At 42.8% G+C, this 21,353-nt stretch overlaps 1 protein-coding gene across 1 annotated transcript in view; it reads right to left on the minus strand.

Annotated features, from left to right (window-relative positions):
* Positions 1-21,353, minus strand: part of AFF3 (ALF transcription elongation factor 3) — a 278,863-nt gene that overhangs the window by 90,591 nt on the left and 166,919 nt on the right. The window contains exon 8 of the mRNA XM_075495743.1: positions 1,394-1,445. Within this exon, the coding sequence (XP_075351858.1) occupies positions 1,394-1,445 (52 nt within the window). The remainder of the gene's footprint in view (positions 1-1,393; positions 1,446-21,353) is intronic.

The following is a 21,353-nucleotide window of genomic DNA, read 5'->3' on the forward strand; positions in this document are numbered from 1 at the left end:
CGCGGCATCTTGGTGTGCTATTGTTATTCTTCAGGCATCCCTTCTGTCCCTCACTTTACTTTGCCCTACGCTGTCTATGCGCTGTATTTTAAACTATCTAGACAAGCAGGAAGAGTAATTAAATGTGAAGTGCTTCAGGATGAAATACATTAAACAAAAAGAAATTGTATAAATATGTAAATAATTGAATCTATGTGCTGAATCTTCTTAACACCAAGAAGCTTTGCTCAAAATAGATGAAATAATGGTTTAGTATAAATATTAAAAGGTTTTGATTTACCTGTTTGGAATATATTGTAAAATTCTAATAACAACAGTTAAAGAAAACCCTGGAAGAGCTTCATGCCTACATACCTAGAATTATTTGTTTAAGATCCTGAATTTCAGAAGTCTAGACAGCTCTAGTTACCCTTGACTGAGATAATCACATTTGAAACCCATGTTATATCTAGGTCTGGATCCATCTGTGAGACGCAACCAGGGGCAGTACTGCCCTCATATGCTCAGGTGAAGGCACGGGACATGCATTTTACTGCAAGAAGGAAGGCAAGTGGCTCTTGCCCTCTCATCCCCAACCAAATCACTCATGCCAGTATACTGAGAAGGAGTGTGGCGTAGCACCGCTTGGCAACGAGGCACTTGGCCAGCCATGGGAAAGTCAAGATCCAGCCCTATTCTAGTGAGTAGTTAATTATTTAGACAAAACACAACAATGTTTTAAGGAAAGATTGGGAGACACCTCCTGCTGCCAACAAAACCCAGCTCTTCTGACACATGGAAAACTTTGGCTGACGTATCTGCTCCCAGTCAGGTAGTTTGGCATTATTAAAACCCAGGCAAGTGCCCTAATTGCTGTGTTATGGAGTGAACCAAACACACAGCCAAGGCTTTCTCTCAGCTGTCCTTCGCTTTCTTAGCATGCATGGGCCATGCAGAGACAGGACTGAAAATGCTCAGAGGAGAGGCGAGGGCTGGGGGGATGCCGGCGAGACTCTAGGCAGGTAAGAGGGAAGCAGCCCAGCAGCTAATCCCTGGGGCCAGCTTATGATTGCAAGGTTTGGCCTGAACCCTTAATCCAGAATTCCTGTTTCTCCCCTCCTTGGCTGCTCTTTAAACCAAAACAAAATCAAATCAGAAGGAGACTGATACAAAAACCTTCTGGGTCGCATCAAGGCAATAAATCAAGAGCACTGCAGACTGTTCCCCACCAATCCAGCAGTTAGCACACGCGGGCTGGCTCTGAGCAGCAACATCTGTTACTCCAGTTACAGTACTGCCGTGTATTTTGATAACCTTTATGTCTGTTTTGAAAATGCGTTAGCAAAATATTTGCAGTAGCTCAGTCCTGACATGAAACATGCTACAAGTGACATGTTAGTTGTCTGGTTCTTACCTGGTCATTCTCTTCTTCGTCACTGCTTAACTTGAGGTCATCTTCTAGCATTCTGGAAAGCAAGCAGCAGAATAAATTATAATTTACCAAAATGCTTTAGATCCAATGTTTTCTCTGAGCTACTGTAAACATTTAATCATTTAAATAGAAAGAAAATATATTTTATCCCAGTAACTCTGTAGACGTGACACTTTATAATTTTTTCTTATCCAGTTGCTATCAACTAACTTCTTAATTCATTTCCTACTATTACTGCCTAAGGGAAAATATTTACTAGAGTAATAATGGATTTTGCAAAGATTCTTGTTATTACAATCACTGACAAACAATTTTTATATGCTAAAAATAATATTTTTGGTGCTGATAGGTCAGTAGTCTCTCTGAAAGGAAAATTTTGCTCCATTTGGCTTTGAGCTTACAAAACAGAAGTAGATATTTACTCTGGCAGTACTGCAGCACAAAATAAGATTCAGTGATGTTTCCCAAAGGCCGTTTTTACTTTATTGCATGTTTGATGTAAAATTGACATTGACTGAAACAATTAAAACTAAAATATATTGTCTCAGTGCACAAGAGTATCCACAAGGATTTCACTGTCATATAAACATAGAAAATAATGCATCTTTTCTAACGGGGATTTCATCCTCCCTTCCCATATCCTTTCCTCAACTGGCTTAAACTGGCTCACAAAGCAGAGGAGTTTGTTTTTACCTCCATGTAGTTTTTTTTACAAGCTAGGGTTAAGTAACCAGCAGTTAAAGGAGCTGAAGAGGTGCAAAGATTTTCCCCAGTGCTTGAAAGGTCTTCAAGAATGGGACCTATTTTTAAAAAACACCTCTGTAATAATAATAATAATAATAATAATAATAATAATAATAATAATTCAGAAAGTTACTAATTTTTCTTGCGTGCTGGGAAAAGAGAATCTGTAATTTCATCTTGACTCCAGAAGAAAGCTTGGTGAGCAATTCAAACACATCCTGAGACGTGGGTGGTCCCCGGAGTGTAAATATCTCAAAAAGACATACGTAGTAATTTCAAACCACCTCCTTGTACTTGTGCATAGATCTTCCAAGAGTGTGCCTGAAAAGCGTGACTCTTACATGGGTGACATGGTGTGCCATGTCTTAAAAGAGAACCGAGCCCAACCACCCTCTGCTCAGCTCCTCGCTATACGTACAGTCCCTGCCTGTTGCTGCCATCACAGCTGCTTCCCTATTTCCCCACGGCACCTTTTGGGGAACATAGGTGTATAAGAATAGGATGGGGGGTCAGAGCAGAAACTCCCACTCTTGTCTTGCTTTTTTCCCACATTTCCTTCTACGTATGCCAAGATTTTTCCTCTGTAAAACCAACATATCAAATTCAGCAAAATCTCATTGCAAGGCAGACACCTCAAATATATAGGTCACCCATTGAGTTAGAGGGACTAGACAATCTCACAGCAAGACTTGCCTGTGTTTTATCCGGAAATATGTCCACAGGCAGGAAAAAGCTCACTCTGCCTTCTCCTGAGTCAGCAAAAACTCCAGTGGCCGTATTGATGCAGCTACCGGCCAAGCTAACAAGCCCTGCCGAGAAGTGGGCAAACGGGACAAGTACGAATGACACGGGATAGAGCTCCTAGGAGCTAAAATATGTCAGAAAGGCAAAGCTTACTCTAAACATTGCAAGATCCACATAGGCTTTGGATCCCACCACTTACAGGGATCCAAACAATTTTATAATTGCTTATGTTTTTAGTTAGATCTGTTTAGGGCATCCCTGAGAAAACAGTGCTTGAAAATAGAAAGCTCAGATCTGGGATTGAGCATTATGTAATTAAATGTGATGAAATCTGCACTGATAGTGACTTAAGCAGAGAGAGATGTGCTTATTGTGTGAAAAGCAGAGCACCCAGGGTGTCACTGCCTGCTCTCCCTTGAGTTTGAGTGCGTGAATTTCTGCTAGTGAGGTGGTAGTTACATACGTTATTTAAGATTTAGCAATTTAGCTCTTCTCCTAAATGGAAGTTGGAAAATCAAAAGCATATAATCACAGAATCATAGATTCTTTTAGGCTGGAAAAGCCCTTTAAGATCATCAAGTCCAACCATTAACCTAGCACTGCCAAGTCCACCACTAAACCATGTCCCTAAGCACCACATCTACGCGTCTTTTAAATACCCCCAAGGATGGTGACTCAATGAAATGTTATAGGAAGCTCTGTGTATTTATTAGCATCCTGGCTTTTTGTGTCAACATAAAAAAAATGGGTATTGTGAGTCTGTGATTAGAAGCAACTATGATGCTTCGAAGCCTTCAGGTTGTGTGGAGGTGTGAGTGGAGCTCCAGGAGTGCAAGCAGGAACCATCCACATAAAAGAAACAAGAAACCGCAGCCCTGGCCCATCAACCTCTCCTTGCTTGTATGTTTTAGCCCGTCTTTATTTTCCCTGTCTGTTTCTCATTTCAGAACCATTGCTCTCCAAGAAAAGCACTGCCTGCCCGGGGCTCGTGGCCCCTTTTGGAACTACCATCAGCGTACAACCTCCTAACGCTGGGGATAGGAAAAAAACAGGTCATCATAAAATGCTTGCTTGCTTGCTTGCTTTTTTTCCCTAGAGTGGGATCTAGCCCGCCTGATCCATGTATTTGTCACAAGGATGCATCAGGTTAAGACAGCTTGCCAATGTAGAGGTCTACCCTGTAAGGGCAGGAGCTGTGCAGGTATAACCTCCATGCCTAAAAGTCTTCGCTGGTTCCCCGACTGCTTTCACTGTCAGGTGAGGCCCTCAGCCCTGATCTACAAAGCTATAGCCAGAGCAGGACACACCGTCACCAGTGACTTCAGCTTCCCCTGCCAGCAGTCCTGGAGAGGGAGGCTCCTTGGACACCAGGCAGCTCTCACAGCCCAGGCTGAAGCACTCCCTGGGTGAGGAGGAGGTATTTGTATTATAGGGGCTTCAGTTTGCAGTAAGCGTCTTAAGGAAGCTAGATAAATTCTGAGTCGGATGCTTTTGAGGAACGCTTCTCCTCAACAACTCATTTCCACCATGACAACAATGACGGTTAAAAGAAAAAGTCCATAACTGGACCAGCAGACCTGACTTGAAGAGAGGGAGAACAGAAGAGAAGACAAATACTTTAAGCTCACAAGAAGCACTACATTAATTTGTAATTTATCTGAAAAGCACTTTGGCACAAATTCAGCACAGAATGAGCTTTGGTACACTCTATGTTAGCAGAGCACTTCAGATCATGTTTAAATCAACCCCTGCTCAGGATGGAATTTCTTTACATATTCTGGCAAACTAGTACAAGGACGGACAGACAAAAACATACAGACTCATGTGCAAACACAGCCTTTTCAACACAGCTTATCTATAGCTATTTTCTGTAACACCTTTTTCAGAACATGCAAAATCCAGGCCAGTAAGTGACATCGTCCATGGGCTTTAAGATTTTTCGAAATGGACTTGGCTTTGATGTGCTCGGGCACTGGTAAGAAGATAAGTAAATATAACTTTGCAAACAAAAGCTAGAAAAATGAAGCGGTACTCGAAGCAGCTCTGAAAAACACACACCACCACTTAGGGCTTCTGCACTCGCAAAGAGCACATACGGTCAGGAAGTCACTTTGCAGAACCTAATTACACATTTTTAGTGAAGTCTCCGCGAGGTCGCAGCGGAGGCAGCGAGGGGTGGGAGGCTCGGGTGGGAGCGCTCACTGCACTCTAATTAATGCATTTGTTCCTTTCTCCGCAAAGAACGTGACAGGTAGAGACATAATGAAAGGAAATGAGGATGAGTTTGGGATATTGAGAAATGCCTTAGCAAGCCAGCTGGTTTCTTTCTCCAGTAACCAATTATGGGGTTGCAGCCTGGGGTGCTGGGCCACGCAGTTACTGTGGGAAAGGAGGGAGGTGAGGGGTTACTTACATGCAATGGAAAATAGACAGAAAGTCTTCTAGAGGGCGTCGATGCCCAACATCTGCCAGTTTCAATGTCACTGCGTGTCCAAATCTTCTACGTAGCTTATCAGAAAGCCTGATCTGTTTTATCCAGGGGCTGCTCCCTGCATTGGCTCAGTAGGCTATCAGGGCAGGGTGACCATGTGGGGCACTGCAGAGGGACCCTGTGGGACTCCTGCTCATCCCAGCACGTTGAAGGGCCAGGAGATGCTCCTGGTCAAAAGCACCCGGCGTTTGGGATGGGAGGCCATCGCGGGCTGCCCAGGAACCACCTTACTCAAAGGGAATGGTCAAGACTTGCAGCGTCACTGTTTTGTCTGTCTGTTTTCCTGATTTGTTGTTGCTGGAAAGTCAAGTCCCAAGCAAGGATTATTTTCAGCCCCAGCCAGAGTCTGGGGGATAGCAGGAAGACATCTAGTTTCCCCTCTGGGAAGTAACATCAAAGTAACATCAAGTTTCAAGTGTGAAGGTAGAGCCAGGGCCCAGGTCAAAGATTTTTGGGTTTGAAAGAGCTGGAGGAGAAGGAGCTGCTGGGGAAGGAGCTGTCGATGGTGCGGTGTCTGGGGGAAGCGGTCTTCAACAGCCAGTTGGGAATCAGTTGCAACTTTTAATGTCCGGAGCCAGTCCGAGACCCTTCCAGCATAGCCCTACTTAGGAGGATAGCTATTTTCTTCCAGGGTGAAGACATGGCCCCACCCGGGGAATTATCCTTCATATCTGCTGATGCACATGAAAGAAGCAGCAGGCATCACACCTTGCATTTTACTTTAACCTCTGACACATCTCACATTCCTTGGCCTAATGAATTCTTTCCTTCCCCTCGCAAACTACTTATTGAGGCGTAAAACTCTCAAAAATGCCTCTGTGGTTTTGTTTTGTGATTAGAGAGATCCCCTTTTGGCACGTAAATCAAAGGACAGCAGAAGAGGCCCTGAAGATTTTCAAGAGAGGTTATGAAAATGAGGGGCAAACCCCTCCTTGTGTCCCTCTGGTGGTCTAAGATACTATACAAGAAATGGTCTTCATGACAATTTTGATGTTTAGAACCAAAAAAAGGAAAGGAAAAATATTGATAGTAATTAAATCATTAACACAATGCTTTAGGAAAGAACATGCCAATGGTTTGCAAGCCCAGGGCACAAATATATGTATGTTGCAATTGTCATTTAAATGAATTCAGAAGTCACCATCTTTGCAATTTGTGAAAGATCTCATGAATGTGTTAATCTGATCAAGTATATTGTTCCATTTTAATGCTAGGCAGCATCTCAGTCAGAATACCGTATTTATTGCGGACTTTTGAGATTTCTGCTCATTATGTAGGAAAGGAACTTCAGTAGTGGAAAAATACTTTGATTTTAGCTGAAGAGGAACCCCACAAAGCAAAGAGTTGTGATGAAATATGAAAATCAGATAACTAAGTACTCATTCAAGTTTATGCCACCACAATGTTTCATCTGAATGAGACTGTTTTTGGAAAATTATCTTATTTTTTAATGCACAATATTGACATTTTATTTTCTTTCCCATAAATGCATAGTGACCTTTCAAGAACTGGACATTAGTTTCAGTATTACCAGAAACCCAGAGAGAAAATAGATACTATTCTAAGTAGCAGTATGCTAGAAAGCTCTTAGACTGGCTCCAGATGTTTAAAGTCACAATGGATGCGCTGATATAGGAAAAGAAAAGTATTGCTTCACGTCGTAGAAAAACAAAACAAAACCTTCCTGGAGGCACAACACTGTGCAAGACCTTTAACTCTTGTTCCCAGCAAAATGAGAGAGAAGGCCAGGTGGGAATCTGTCCTTCCTCTCCAGACTGTGCCCTTATGTTACCGGGATTATTTCAGCTCCAAGTGTTCACGTATGTAATATGACTTAAGCTCCAATAAGACAAATGCACCTTTGGTTTCTGGCTGTCTTTGGTTGCTTTCTAAAAGAGAAATGCAAGGAAAAATACGCCTGGTAAGAAGTATGGAGAGTTCATAAGAAACAGATGAACACGTTTCCTTCCTTAAAAAAAAAGAAAAAAAAAAAAGGAAAACTAATGTTGTTGCTATTACCTTGGTTACTTGCACATAACAGATGGCCAGTTATATTTGCTACTTACCTACAGCCAAAACAGGTATTTCCAAAAGCTTTGTTTACTAATCCTAAATATAGGAGTAGCTGTTTTTATACAGTAGTAATTTTTAATTAATTAGATTCTGATTGCTGAAATTATTTTTCACTTTAGTGCTATAACTGATGCAAATGTTTCACTTTAAAAAAGCTCATGCATTTATATTATCTGAAAAGTGTAGTATTTACTCGTGTTTTATATGAAATAAAGTCAAAAGCTTATGGATTGAGGTAAACAGCTAGATCAAGAGGATATTTTATAAATGCTGTAATAGAGCTTTCAGCAGGCTTGTAAGACCTCTGCAAGCACTGCTTGCAGCATCTAAAATTCACTCTGAATATATGATGTTTAAGTTGTAAAAACCCCTCAACAAACAGTTTGTGCAAGTTCTGCTACACAGAAACATGTAGGAAAACATGATTATATAGAATACCGTCAAATCTAATTAAAAACAGAGGGAGAAGACCAGTAAAATCAGGCTGGTGAAATATTAATGTACTTAATGCTGGAATGGAGCATATATATCAATGTGAGATTTAATTCCAGAGTGTAGAATTTAAATGCCTGAAAAACGGACTCAGTCTATAGAAATAGAATTAGCAATTCCAATAATAAATAGATGCTCTGAAGGAAAAGTTTTCTGTCCTTGGCTTGAATCCATCTAGGCTGGTCTACACCGCTCTCCAAAACCATTTAAACCAGCTAAATGCTCTGCTAAATTCCCATTACACTGATGGTCTCATTAGAAATGCAAGGCAGTCCTCTCCGAACGATACAGCCATCACTCTCTCCTATGAGCAGAAGTTGAAATAAGGTTTCCTCTGCAGCAGCTGTCCCCGGGGAGCGACTGGGTATGCCCTGGTGATGTTTTCCCCCTTTAAAGAAAGGAAGAACAAATGCAATTGAATCATACCCTGAATTTTCTAACTCCTCGGCAGGGTGGCAAGAAAGTGCCCCACAGTCCACAGCGCTTCCCGAGAATGATGTTTGGGCAGAAGGACCCAGAGTGCCTCCTTAAAAATGGGAGAAATTCTTCAGAAAAAGCAGGGAAACGAACCTGTGCGAGCCCACTCCCCGAGCAAGGAAGCCACCTAAAAATACATGAATACTCAGAGAGAGGGAAGAGTGATGAGCGACGTACTGGCAGCTCACGCCTAAACACTCGTCTAAGTAGTCCAATCACTCTGAGGACTTCCCAAAGTTTCATGGCTAATCATGCTCTGTGTGACAGGAGGAAACACATTTGGGGGATAAAAGTTTCGAATGCGCTGCTCGCAATTTTCCAATCCATTTCTTGCCTCCCTGCTCCTGCTCCCTCCAGGCTCTCTGGGTGTGATTAGCAGTTATTTACTAACTCTCTCCCTCTGATTTCCTAGCAATTGCTGGTGCTGCCATCTACAAAATATTCATTTCAAATGCGAAATGAAATAAGAGTGCATGAACTGCACTACCGCCTTGCGTGTCAGCGGTTGTGGCAGAAATCTTGGGGAATTTAATGTGTCTGAGACAGAACCGCCACTGCCAAGTCTCCCCGCTGAAGGTGCAGCATCTGATTTTGTACTCGGTGATTATTTCCTTACAAATAGCCTCTTTCTGCCTAATCCCCAGCATTATAAGCATCTGTCCTCATGCTGGAGTCATCATCTCACACATTTTTATTCTCGTGCTCCCTTGCAGATGACTGCAGTCATCTGTATAACGCTGACCGTTCCTTTAGCAACGTTCATAGCCCAGGCTGTGGTGGTGTTTATCCCTGTCTCGCAGGTCGGGCAAGGGAAATGTGATCGTTTAGGCTAGAGGTTCCCAAACTTTGCTGCGCCGAAATGAGAAGTGTCTTGTATCATCAAAGCGGTGGGAAAAGCGGCAGCTCCGCGTGCCGGTGCGATCCCCTGGGCCCTGCCCTGCACACCAGAGGCTCACGCCGTCTCTCTGTGCCGGGGCGTCCTGCTGAGCTGCAGGATTCCCAGCGTTTGGAATTGCAGCATCCTACAGAGTTGCAGCTTCCCAGGGTAGAGTCCCCACTTAAAAACAGAGTCAGGGGGACATTCCTTGCTCTGGGAGATACAGCTTCGTGTTGGTTTCTTTCAAGCCTCCTTTGTTTAAGTGAGGCTGAATTATTAAATTATTCAGACTATTTGATAACCTGCTCCATCCTCACTGTTTCTTTCTCTGTCATCCTCCACAAAGTTTTGCCATCGGTGAATATAATTTCCTACCCTGTCCTAGTTGCCAGCTTCTCACAGAATGAAATCAGATTTGGTTGATAAGAACCAAATTTCTTTCCTTGAAAGTAAAACATCGAACGGAAATTATTATGCTCTTATCCCTCAGTTCCTCGGTGGTATTAAAGGAACCCTGTCTGGCCTCCCCCCAAACTTTGTGTGCAGTAGGAGGTGCCAGGCGATCTGTCCTTAAACTTTCTTCCTTGGCCTTTTGGCATATTGCACAGCATTAGCCGTCTCCTGGGGTTTACCCCGCATTTCAAGGTACATCACAAATGACCCTCCGATTTTGCTAGCCAGCGGCCTTCATGGCTATGTGGTAGCATGGAGGATCTGAGGCTTACGAATACTTGTATCTAGGGTAACTGATTTTAAATAATTTATTGTCTCTAGACACTGTTCAGCTTCCTGCCTGTCTACTAGGCACCCTGCTTTTTCTCATGCAAAAAAATATTTATTACTCTAATATTATTAACAGCTTTAATATTTCCAGCTAACAAGGGGCTATTGCTAGAATTTCTTTATTGTTGTTGTTCTTTATATACCTTAAGAAAACCCTTATTCTCATTGTCCTTGAACTTTCCTCTGGTATCCTCCACTCCTTTTATCCATCTTCAGTATTTTATAATTTCTCTTTTAGATTGATTGTTATCTTCCCCTTTCATATTACATGTATTTTATATTTCATCTCTATTGCACAGATTGCTTTTTCATTTCTAATTGCTACTTTTACTTCACCACTGAAGCTGAGCTAGCTTTCAGCAAGGTTGGGTTTTTCCTTGATTGTGGAAATGCAGCCTTTTGCTAACCTAACAAGCTCTGTTTAAAAAATTCCAAACTTCCTTGTTTCTAGGTTTTTCTACCCCATCAAATTCTGGTCAACAATTTCTTCCACTTTGGCACACCAGCCTTTTCTTGTTGGGACTGTCCGTTATTTGTCTAGCTTGGACATAACAAAATCATGATCTAGTTCCCAGGCAAGCACGTGCTTCCCATCCAGTGACTGATTTATCTTTATTCAAAGTAGCTGTGCGTATGTCTGGTGAAACGTCCTCAGTGCTAGAAAAGTGCCACAAAGACCACCCACAACCTTTATTTTAATTTCATGGCCAGCTGCACTGGACCTCTGGTGATACCTTCAAAACTAAGACCTCTGGTAGCCACCTGATGAATCTGCCTTGCTTTACAGATCAGTCCAGTTACCTTCCTGTAACTGGAGTTCATATTCAATGATAGTCTGGCTCTGGGATAAAAAGAAAGATTATTCGATATCCCCAGCTAGAGCTTTTCATGTCAATAAAGGCTAGAGGAGGGGAGGAACAGGCTAATTCGGTCTCTCCCAATGGCACATGGCTGACAGGCAGATACAGAAGGGCTATTGCAGAATATATATATGGCACTGAGCGGCAGGACAGGAACATATGGGAACTATACCCCCTCCATAACCTCCCGAGCTCCAGCCAGTAGAAGCATGGCTGTGAAAGACACACCAGGACCCCCAAAGTTTTCAGCATTTCCTTTTAAATACTTTTCCCAGCCATTTCCTGGAAAGCCGCTATATGTATTTTACTCAGTCCCGTCTGCAATACTTATAGCTTCATTTAGTTTTAATATAGTTATAAATGGGCTGTAGCGGCCTGCTTCTTTTAATAACTAAGTAAATGAAACCCTGTCTGTAATAATAAATGAACCATCCATCTGGGAGGCCTCCAGTAAAAATTTCAACAGGTATTTATTGCTCCTTTATGTAAACAGTACTCTGGACAATACAAGTGATTATACTCTCTGTCAGCCCTGTCAGGAAGGAGACAGTATAGTTTTGGATGAGGTTCCATAGCGTACACACTGAATTTACAGGTTTATTTGACTAGATGGAGAAAAAATGATTAAAACAAGCAAATAAACAGACAAGAACCCAGTTGGCTACTGTGAAAGGGAGCATACCATTTCATTTAAAGATATGGGCTGCGAGGATAAAATATGGAAAATTGACAGGTCCGTGGTGCAACAGACTCCTCACAACCCCAAATGCTTCACAGACACCCCCCCTATACCAAACCAACCACCCTCCCTCCCTCCCCCCCACCCGAAGTGGAAGGAGTTTCAATGTAAAATCAACACTTTATAGAGACTTTAAAATATATTGTGCCCTGGCAGTTTCTCATGGTATGGAAGGGCAGTGCCTCGGGAGAATCCCCGACCGGGGCGCAAGGCACGGCAAACCACGCTGTCTGGCCCTGGGGGTCATCCCTTTCACTCAGACACTGCTGCTCACACACTGGAAAGGGCAATAGCACGACACTTTTGCAGTAATGAAATTTTAATTAAAAAAATTCTCATCGCCAAAATTGTCTTCATACCTCTATTATATTCTGGCTCCTAATTACATACCATTACATTCCACTATTGTTGAAATAATACAATATCAGAATATATTGTCAAATAATTAATACAGTGTGTGGCAAGAGGGGAAAAAAAAAAAGAAACAAGAGGCAGAAAGACCTGAAAGCTCATGTATGGCCAGGCTGATGTGCCATCACTTGATGCTGAGGGGTGAGCTGTAGAAAGTTCTGTGCATTAAATACGTTGAGGCTGCTGTGATTTTTGTCAAAATTTCCAGCCCTCAAATTTCTACAGAAACGGGCTTAAACCTCTCCCATGAGCAGGTTTCTCATTTGCAGCCAAGCTAGGCATAGGGAAAAACACATTTTTTTCCTTACGAGGCAGACTACAAAAGGAAACCAAAGCTCTCGGCCAAAACGCCAGGCAGCATTCTGCCCCATGGGGCAAATGGATCGCTGCTCATTACGGAGACCTGCGCCCTGTGTGCTCGGCTCAGAGAAAGGGGTAGCGCTGCTCCCGAAGGGGCTACCTCCGTGGCCAGGGTGTTTCCAACATTTTTACTAAGCTCAGCACGCTAACAAACTTCTTAGGAGATGGTGTATTAGTGATAGTATTCTCTTTTCTCCTCTCTGCTTTTGTTGTGATCACAGGATGCTGAAAGGGGAGAAGATGATCCCAACAGGGCAGACATCTGCGAATTGATAGCAGTGCCACCAAAATATAGGAGGAGTTGTCAGGTTTTCCTGTGGATGGGCTGAGGGAGGGAAGGGGCTGCCCACGCAGCACCGGGGCTCGGGGCACAGGCACTGCAGGGACAGGGGAGCTGGAGGCAGGCGCTGGCACCTGGGGCGAGCACGTGGCCGTGAACGTCACTGCTGCGGGGGACAAAAACGCGTGCAATCTGCAGTGCTCAGAGAGTTCCTGTGCTTCACACGGAGCCGCACTGAAGGGATGGTTGCTCACGTGGGATCCCGTTAATTCAAATTGCATTTTGCAGCTCCGGTTGAGGTGTGTGCTTGGGTTGTCCATGGGCTTCCTGGCACAGACCCTTGGCTGCCCTGGGGTCTGATGGCACCAAGCACTTCTGGCCAGCTTGTTTCACTACAAGATAACCCCTTCTAGGATTCAAAATGGGAAATTTCTCTTCCTCAGAAATAATCTCTTCTGGATATTGCAACAGCAGAAATAATCAACTGAGGGCTGCTCCTTCAGAGAGGGGAAGGGCTTTACTCCCAGCATTCAGGTCCTGCATGTGCTGTGCAGAAATACACCACCTGGACTGCAATATATATATATTGAAAAAAAAAAAAAGTGGGTATTTTTTCTTTAAAAACACTTTTTGGACAAAATTATGAAGTTAGCTCTCAAATAGTAAACCACGCTATATCTCCTTTCTAATGTCTCTTTTTAAATATACACCGGGGAACAACTCTCATAACTCACTCGACACACACTATCTTATGAGTTATAGGTCAGTCTTCTACGCACAGAGAGTGTGTTGCACTTCTACACACTGTTATGAATTTTCCATCCCTCATCATTCATATCATGTCAGAATATCTATTACAAACCCCTGTTTGCAAGAAGAGCTTCTGTTTTCCCCTTTCATTTTATCATTGCTCTTAAATTTTCTCCCGGACACCAGCTTGGCATGCTGGCAGTACCATGCTGGCAGTTTTTGAGAAAAAGTCATATTCAAAAATCATATGTCAGGGCTGTAATGTCACTTCCAAAGAAATATCCTTTTTTAACTAATAGGAGTAGTGTATAAAAATGAATTAGACACAATTGTATTCTGATTGCCAAATTCTACCACCCAGCTGCTAACTACCGCAACCATCTTGTAAAAAATAATAATCTGGAAGTCTAAATGATATCTGATAATGCTTTCTGCCATCCTAAATCTTTGGAAGTGTTGAGTCATCTTGAGAAAAATGTCGACAATAATTTTTCACAAAGGTTTGAGCATAGACGAGGCTCTAACTAAAGTCTTGTGTGAGGGATTTAGAGCTGAGGGGAATTTTCTGACAAATAATTCAGCCATCAAGAACAGTGGGAGGACTGGCCAAAATGCTTGGGAATTGCTAGATTTGAGAAATGCTTTTCCCTAAATAACTAAAAAAGTTTAATTTCTATGTAAAATTATTAATTTCAACATTTCTGAAATGCTATGCTTTCATTTTCTTCTTTCAAAAACATTATTTCGAAATATACTTGTATCTAGTGCTGTAATAAGGCTGCCCAAGTGCTTTCTGGAGTGAGGTAAGCTAAATGAAACAATTAGGCCTGAAGGTACTTTTTCCATTTTGCTGAGAAAATGAACGCAACTATTTTTTTCTTCAGTTGACCCATATGGTTTTTTATTGTATCAAACAAAATATCAATTACCCATGCTGATTCAGAAGTTATTTAATTCCGTTTGCAAGGTACTGAAACTAGCCTTGGTTTGAGTTTCATCTGCATCCACAAAACATACTGGAGGAAACAGTTTCACAATTTCATTGTTTCCCACTCATTGGCTGTTAATTGAAGCTTTCCGGGAAATATTTTTTTCTGCCATCAGCTGTCAGACTGCCATCCATAGGAGCAACCTTCTCTACCATAGCAGTGCTGTAAGCAAGTGTTGGTATGAACCAAGCATGCAGGAAATGGATTCTCAGATTGTTACATGACTGAAATTCGAGGATTTGGGTTTTTGTTTATTTGGTTTTTTTGTTTTTTCAAAATCAGACTGGAATTAAGACCACTTGCTCAAACCTGCTCCATTATACAACTGGTTAGTTGGTTGGTTTGTGTGTTTGAACTTTATGATTATCTGATACTGAGTTCCCAGGAACTGAATTCTACGTAGTCTCCTACAGGATCTACCTATGCCCTCCACTTTTGAAAAAATGGCATTAAGTATCATTTAACTTGTTATTATTTGATGTCAGATCGAGTCCAATCAAAACAATCATTATTATTTCAGAAGTACTTTTGGGTGTGGAAATAAAATATGCAGGGCTTAATATTGACAGAGCTGTGGGTAATTATCTGTTTGATATTTAAGTAAGAATAAACCCTACAGATAATAATGTATTACTTTAGTACAACTGCAAATAATTTGTAGGCAAATATTGTGTCTATATTATGCAATATGTACTTAAAAAGTCACATATATGAGGGATGAGGCTTGATTTCTAAAGAATGCAATTTAGTAGTAACAATGTTAATGGTCAAAAGTGGATCTCCTAAACTTAAACGTATTGGGTTAGTTTCACCATCAGTGTCACTCTAGTAAAACCAGTTCCATCAGCAATTAACTTAGCCCACTGTATTACCTTCAAGGCAAACGATTTTTTACTGATAAGAGAAAATACTTCAGTTGCACATGGTTTATCAGGCACTTAATATTTCATCAGATGGCTGATGAAAATATGGAATAAAATAGGCAAAAATGTAGGAGACTGACAAAAAAGACTTTTGAAGTATGTAAATAACTTTCCAGAAGTTCTATAAACCTTTAGACTGTCTCCAGCAGAGTCTTTATTAGTCTAAAGAAATCATTCAGTATTTTTCAGTGTACTATTATCCTCACACTAACGGCAGAAAAGTTTTTACTGTTCAAAAGATGCAGCAAACAGCCCTCACTACATATTTTCATAAATGTCTTGTGCTTGAAGTCTATATGCAATTTAAAGCTGTGTCAGGGAAGAATCAGGAGTGAACGAAAGGTCTGCCAGAACCTTTTCTTATCGATACTTTCTCCAACTCTTCCTTCTAGCTGAACACCAAAGCACAAGGACTTACTCTCCTTATTACCAGGTTCATTAACTAGTATGAAATAGGACCCATCCTATCAAGACAGGCACCAATTTATTATCGGGCTGTATTCTATCACACTTTTCTGGTGAGAGATCTCTGCGTAGGTACGTTTCCCAACACCCCATCAGGTCAAAAGTAAACAAACCCGTGATTATTCTCATTCAGTTGGAAAGAGGAAACCGAGGCAAAAAGATTCACTGGTTTTTTCCAAAGTCACCCCGTTCAGTCAGATCCAGAACTGGGGAAGGAAACTCCAGGTCTCGAGTGGGAACACATCGGCATTGCCTCAGACGTACCCGTGACCCAACATCTTATGCTGTTCAGCCTCTACTTCACCTTTGGAGCCTGTGCTAGGAGGAAATTTTAAGTGAAAGAAGGCCGAAGACAAGGTGGGAAGGTGAAGAGGTGCCGAAACAGTATCTTTCTATGTACAACAATATCTCTTCTATCAGAGCACAGCACAGCACAGCTACTGGAGCAGAATATGTCAGCATTTAAGAGTCTGTCATTCTCTGGCAAATACACATTCCCGCCTCAAACGGGGCAAGCGTGTTTTACGTAAAGAACGCGTTTATTCATCTGTAAAATGTTACAAATAAAAAATAAAATTGGACTGGACGATTTGAATTTCTTCCAGAAGAACCTGCAACATTTGACCTATTTTGGTATTTTAAATCAAAATCTGATTATTTTAAGCTACATGTGAGAGATCATTCATTCCTAACAACGATTTGTTATATTGCTTGTTTAGAGTAGGATTAAATAAACTTTTGTCACGCTGCGACTGTTAACTCTTCACGTTCTTTACTGCTACGCTCATGTAGTTATTAACTCCTAACAGTCTTTGGTTTGGGCTGGAATTGCTCCTTCCATTTGTTCTCGTGAGATCTGAAACTGCACTCAGAAGTGCCCTTTAAATACTTGGTTTTTGGTGTTTTTTTTCCCCCATCCTTGTAAAAGACATGACAATTCTCTGCTAATTATTGTCTCGAGATATTAAAAAAATACGTTCAGCAGATGTATGAAGCAGCAGCAGGTAGATGCCTTCTGCACCCCTGCTTGGGACCACTGGGGCTGTGCGTGGGATGCTAGCCATAGTGGGGTGATGGTGCCCGACCGCCTGTCAGCTGGGGAGGGGGTCCGCTGCTGGCACGATGCTCCATGCGGGGATCGCGTCTGCCCCCGGCTCGGCAGGGGTACGGCTCTGCGACTGGGCAGGCACACCCAAAATCAGCCAAAGCCGAGCACCGTGCTGAGGGGTGTCCTTCGTCACGCCGAGAAGGGGTGGGTGAAAATTGGCTTGGAGGGGTGCCCATGCCCTCTGGGCTGCTCTGCGGTCCGGTGGCTTGGGGATGAGGGGGAGTGGTGCCCATGGCTCGCAACAGCCACCCCGCATTGGTCTTGGGGCTACCTCAGCTTCTGAAGCAGCTGAAATACCAAGTACGGAGACTTTTCCCCGCAGCCCCAGCTCTGAGGCTGACGAAGGGTTAAACGGGGACGAGCAGCAGGTGCCCTTCTCCAGCTGCTTGCAGCTCCAGGTCCATCCCCGGGGAGTGCTGGGGTGGTGCTCCGGGCTGGGGCAAGGGACAGAGTCGCACATGGCCCACAGAGCAAGCGGCAACCACACCACGGGCTTGAAAAGGTTGAAGACCTGGGTGAAAGCACACTGAAATGAGTGCCTAGCTATTTAACAACAAACATGGATATTTAGGACTGAAATCGAGGCCATAGCCCCGTTTTGGGGGCTCAGGCACAACACAAGCCTCTCGGGAGCAGGGCTCTCCTGGAGCTTTGCTCCGACACTACTCCTGAGGTGTGAACGCCCTCTGAAACCCAGCAGCACGAAGAGGCAGGCGAGCAGGAGCTGGCACGCCCCGCGGGGCATCACCCCTGCACGCTGGCAGAGTGACAGCAGCCATGCTGGCACCAAGATGCTCTCCATCGTCCGAGGACTGTGCCTCATCTGCTGTGCGGAGATCGAAACCCGGGAAGGAATAAGGAGGGAAGTACTAGCGAGAGCGCACTTCGTGTTTTTAATTATTAGCATCTTCGGTGCTCTTCAAAGACGGTGATGCTGCCGAATCGCATTAGCTCCATGTATAGGCAATGAATGGGAGCTGCATACTGTGAGCATTAGAGCATCAGCCTCAAAGAGATTTAGGGGAAAGAAAAGCATTATACGCAGTGAAAAATAAATATATGCAGCCTGGGACATTCAAGTATGTCTCTCCTTCAGAATGCTGATTAATGTTGCATCAAATCACAATAAAAATAGCCCCTAAGGCTCATTTTCCTATTTGTTAAAGGTTAATAATGATTAGCTTTACCAATGTTTGTAGCAGGCTTTGAGGGGCGTTGTGTTCAAAAGAAATACTAATGACCTGAGGAGGTCGTTAGTTTGGGGATGTTCTGCTGGACCAGCACCAAATCTCCTATGACACTTCTGCTTAACAAATCATACAGCAAAGAGTGGACTTTCATCTGCGCAAGCTTCAAGCATATTTGAAACTACTTAAATGAATGTAATTGCAAAGTAATTTTATTCCACTGTTTTATAGCAGCGTCCATGCTCTGCCAAAGGCAAGACCAGGGAGCCCTCAGGAGGCTGCTGAGAGGGTTATGTTTTGTCAGGTCTTCTCCACTTTTTTGCACCAGAGGACTCACATCATCTCAGCAGACACCCCATCACACAGGACCACCACCACAAGCCCCACCAGCAGGCAGCGAACCCCTAATTTATACCGCTGGCACTTGGTCTCAGCACCTGATGAGGTGCTAACTATAGCAGGTCTGTGTGACATGCCTATAGTCCTAGAGGTAATTTCCTACACCTTATTACCACATAATAATGGCCTCTTAACAGCCAGGCTAATCAAGAATTAATGAGGCACTAAAACATTTTAAGGAACAATGAAGGATTTAAAAATTTCTCTTATGTGTTTTATTTAAAAAGCAATTCATTTAACAGTTACTGCCCTTACTTTGGAGTCATATAAAAAGTCTTGGTACTTATCAAACGTATCAGCTGAAAGGTTTTATTCATTTATCAGTTATTTACTTATGTAGGGCTGCACGTAACCGCAGAACCAAAGGAAACCTAAAGGGAACAGGACCAGATTTGGGCCCCATGTGCCTCCCTCACGTCTGTCCGTCTGTCCACTCAGGCACTCCCCTGCTCTCACACGGGAAGCCTGTTTGTCCAATGGTGAAGTGCAGCACCAAAAATAGTCAGCCCAAACTAGCACGACTGCCAAAAGGGGATTTTGCATTATCTCTGGAAAGCCAGGACTGTCTTTTTTTTTGCAGAGAGGGAGGGTGCACTTTAATGGGGGAGCCATCCTTGATGGAAGCGTTTGAGAAACTCAGAGTGAAATAAGTGGGGAAAAAAAGTAGGGATAATTTACGCTAGTAAAGGATTTCATATCAGTGACACAATACTGAATTAAAGCCTGAAAATATGTGCCTTTACCATCAGCCTAGAAGGGATAATCAAAACAAAAACACGTTCAAACTTGACTTATTTTTTAAAACTTCCTTCTCTGGTGAAAGGGTGGGGGATATATCCTGGTTTGCTGAGAAAATCCCCAAATAGATCATTCTGTGACAGATAACTGTTATGATTATTAATTCCACTGCTGACATTGAAATTAAACTGATTCCCAACATAATGGATGAGTAAATAGCACATCAGAAATTCTCAAATGCTTCCACATTTCCTATGCAATCAAAAAAAAGAACTCCCTCATTAAATAATACACTGACAGAAAAGGCAATTTGATTAAATAAACCTATCTGCCAATCATGCTGAAAGTTATAAAAGGAAAGCATTTTGTAGCTAAGTAAAACTTTTCTCCATATTAATCTTTCTCTCTCTCTCTCTCTGTGATTCTTAAAAGAGAAGTAATGGAAAACTATGTGCCCCAAAGGAAGGTCGGGGCAATATCTGGGCACCTGACAAAGGAGTTAAAAGTTAGTCTTCAGCCCAGTGATTTACCATGAAGCAAAGATGACATGCTGGAGGAATCAAGGGACAAAGAAGAAAGCAGCAGGCGATGAGGCATATGCACTAATCCAGGAACCCGAGCGGCTGTGGGTATATTTGTGTATCCCTTGTTACATATATCTCTTTATTTCTTTTCCGTTTTTCAGGAGACATGGGGATATGTTTTGTGGGGCAAAAGTGGAGAAGGGTAGGGCCAGCAGAGGTGAAAAGCAAGGAGAAATGAGGCTGCAGGTGATGAACCTGACAAAACCAGGGATGGGACAGTAGGAGAGCAGCAGAAAGGGTGCAGCAAGAAAGAAAAAGGAAGGAAAGAAAAGCAGAAGGGGTGGTGGATGCCATGGGATGGACAGCAGGTAGCAAGGCACGGAAAGAGAAATCAGAAATCATCCTGTGCATATAGGGTCCGAGGTGCCCGAGGATACCCGGAGGGTGGGCAGGGATGTGGGGCTGCAGAGGTGCTCCCCAGGGTTTGTGCTACCAGGCTCCCCTCCGCCCCGTCCACAGAGCCCCCACTATCAAAGCAGCAAACACATATTCTCCTGTAGCAGCAAATGAGGCCACACATTACCCAGCTGCATTCCAACAACGGTGGGGTTAATTTTTCATGCTATTTAATTTCACCAACTCTGTGGGGTGGGGAGAGGGGAAGAGTTGTGTAACATGGTGTGATGGGTGGAAAGTCTCCGAACGTCACTGTCTGGTGGCCAAAGATGGGAACGGGGCCTGGCGGCTCCCTCTCCTTGGCTTTGGGAGTCAGCAGCTTCTTAGGACATCAAATACTTAATTAACTGAGCTGCAGAATTGCAGGATAAGATTCATGCAGTTACTTCTCTGTTGGAAACCAAGAGTGTCAGCCTGGACCGCTCTGTTCTTGGTGAGTCTTTAAAGCTAATGCAACTCATATGGAAGATGTTCTTTGAAAAGAACCAGAGATTTATTTGGATAAAACTCTGAGTGGATGACAAGTGCATGCAAAGAAATAAGATGAGATTTTAATTTTTCTCAAGTAGAAAAACATAAGTGGCTTGAGCAAGAGGTATTTGCTTTCCAGCTAGGCACCAAGGCTTTTATATTCTTCAGGGCACAGAAGGAGTTGTTCTTCTCATAGTGAATTCATAGCTCTGCAACGTCATTGAGCCAAATGGCATAATGCTAAAGACGTACTTGGCCAATTCTACTAGACAAAAATAAATCAAAATAATTTTAAAAGGAGGGCTGTTGCTTTTTATAATCTTTCCATAATGCCTGGAGATGGTGGCTATTAAGTCGTCTACCTACTAAGGTCTTAAGGAAATATATACAAGTTGGGAATAATAGCGATATTTTAGGTCCTTCTACCAATCTAACCTTCACCATCCAGCTTTGTGCCCACCTCTCATCGTTTATGTATTATATATGCTTTTGTATTTGTTTAGTCTTATGTGTTATATGTAATAACAAAACTCCTAAAATCCTATCTGGCTGACAAGTCTTCTGTTACTATACCTCTAATCTTCCCCTTTCTCTCTTTATT

The sequence above is a fragment of the Mycteria americana genome, chromosome 1, assembly GCF_035582795.1.
Source record: "Mycteria americana isolate JAX WOST 10 ecotype Jacksonville Zoo and Gardens chromosome 1, USCA_MyAme_1.0, whole genome shotgun sequence".
Taxonomy (NCBI): domain Eukaryota; kingdom Metazoa; phylum Chordata; class Aves; order Ciconiiformes; family Ciconiidae; genus Mycteria; species Mycteria americana.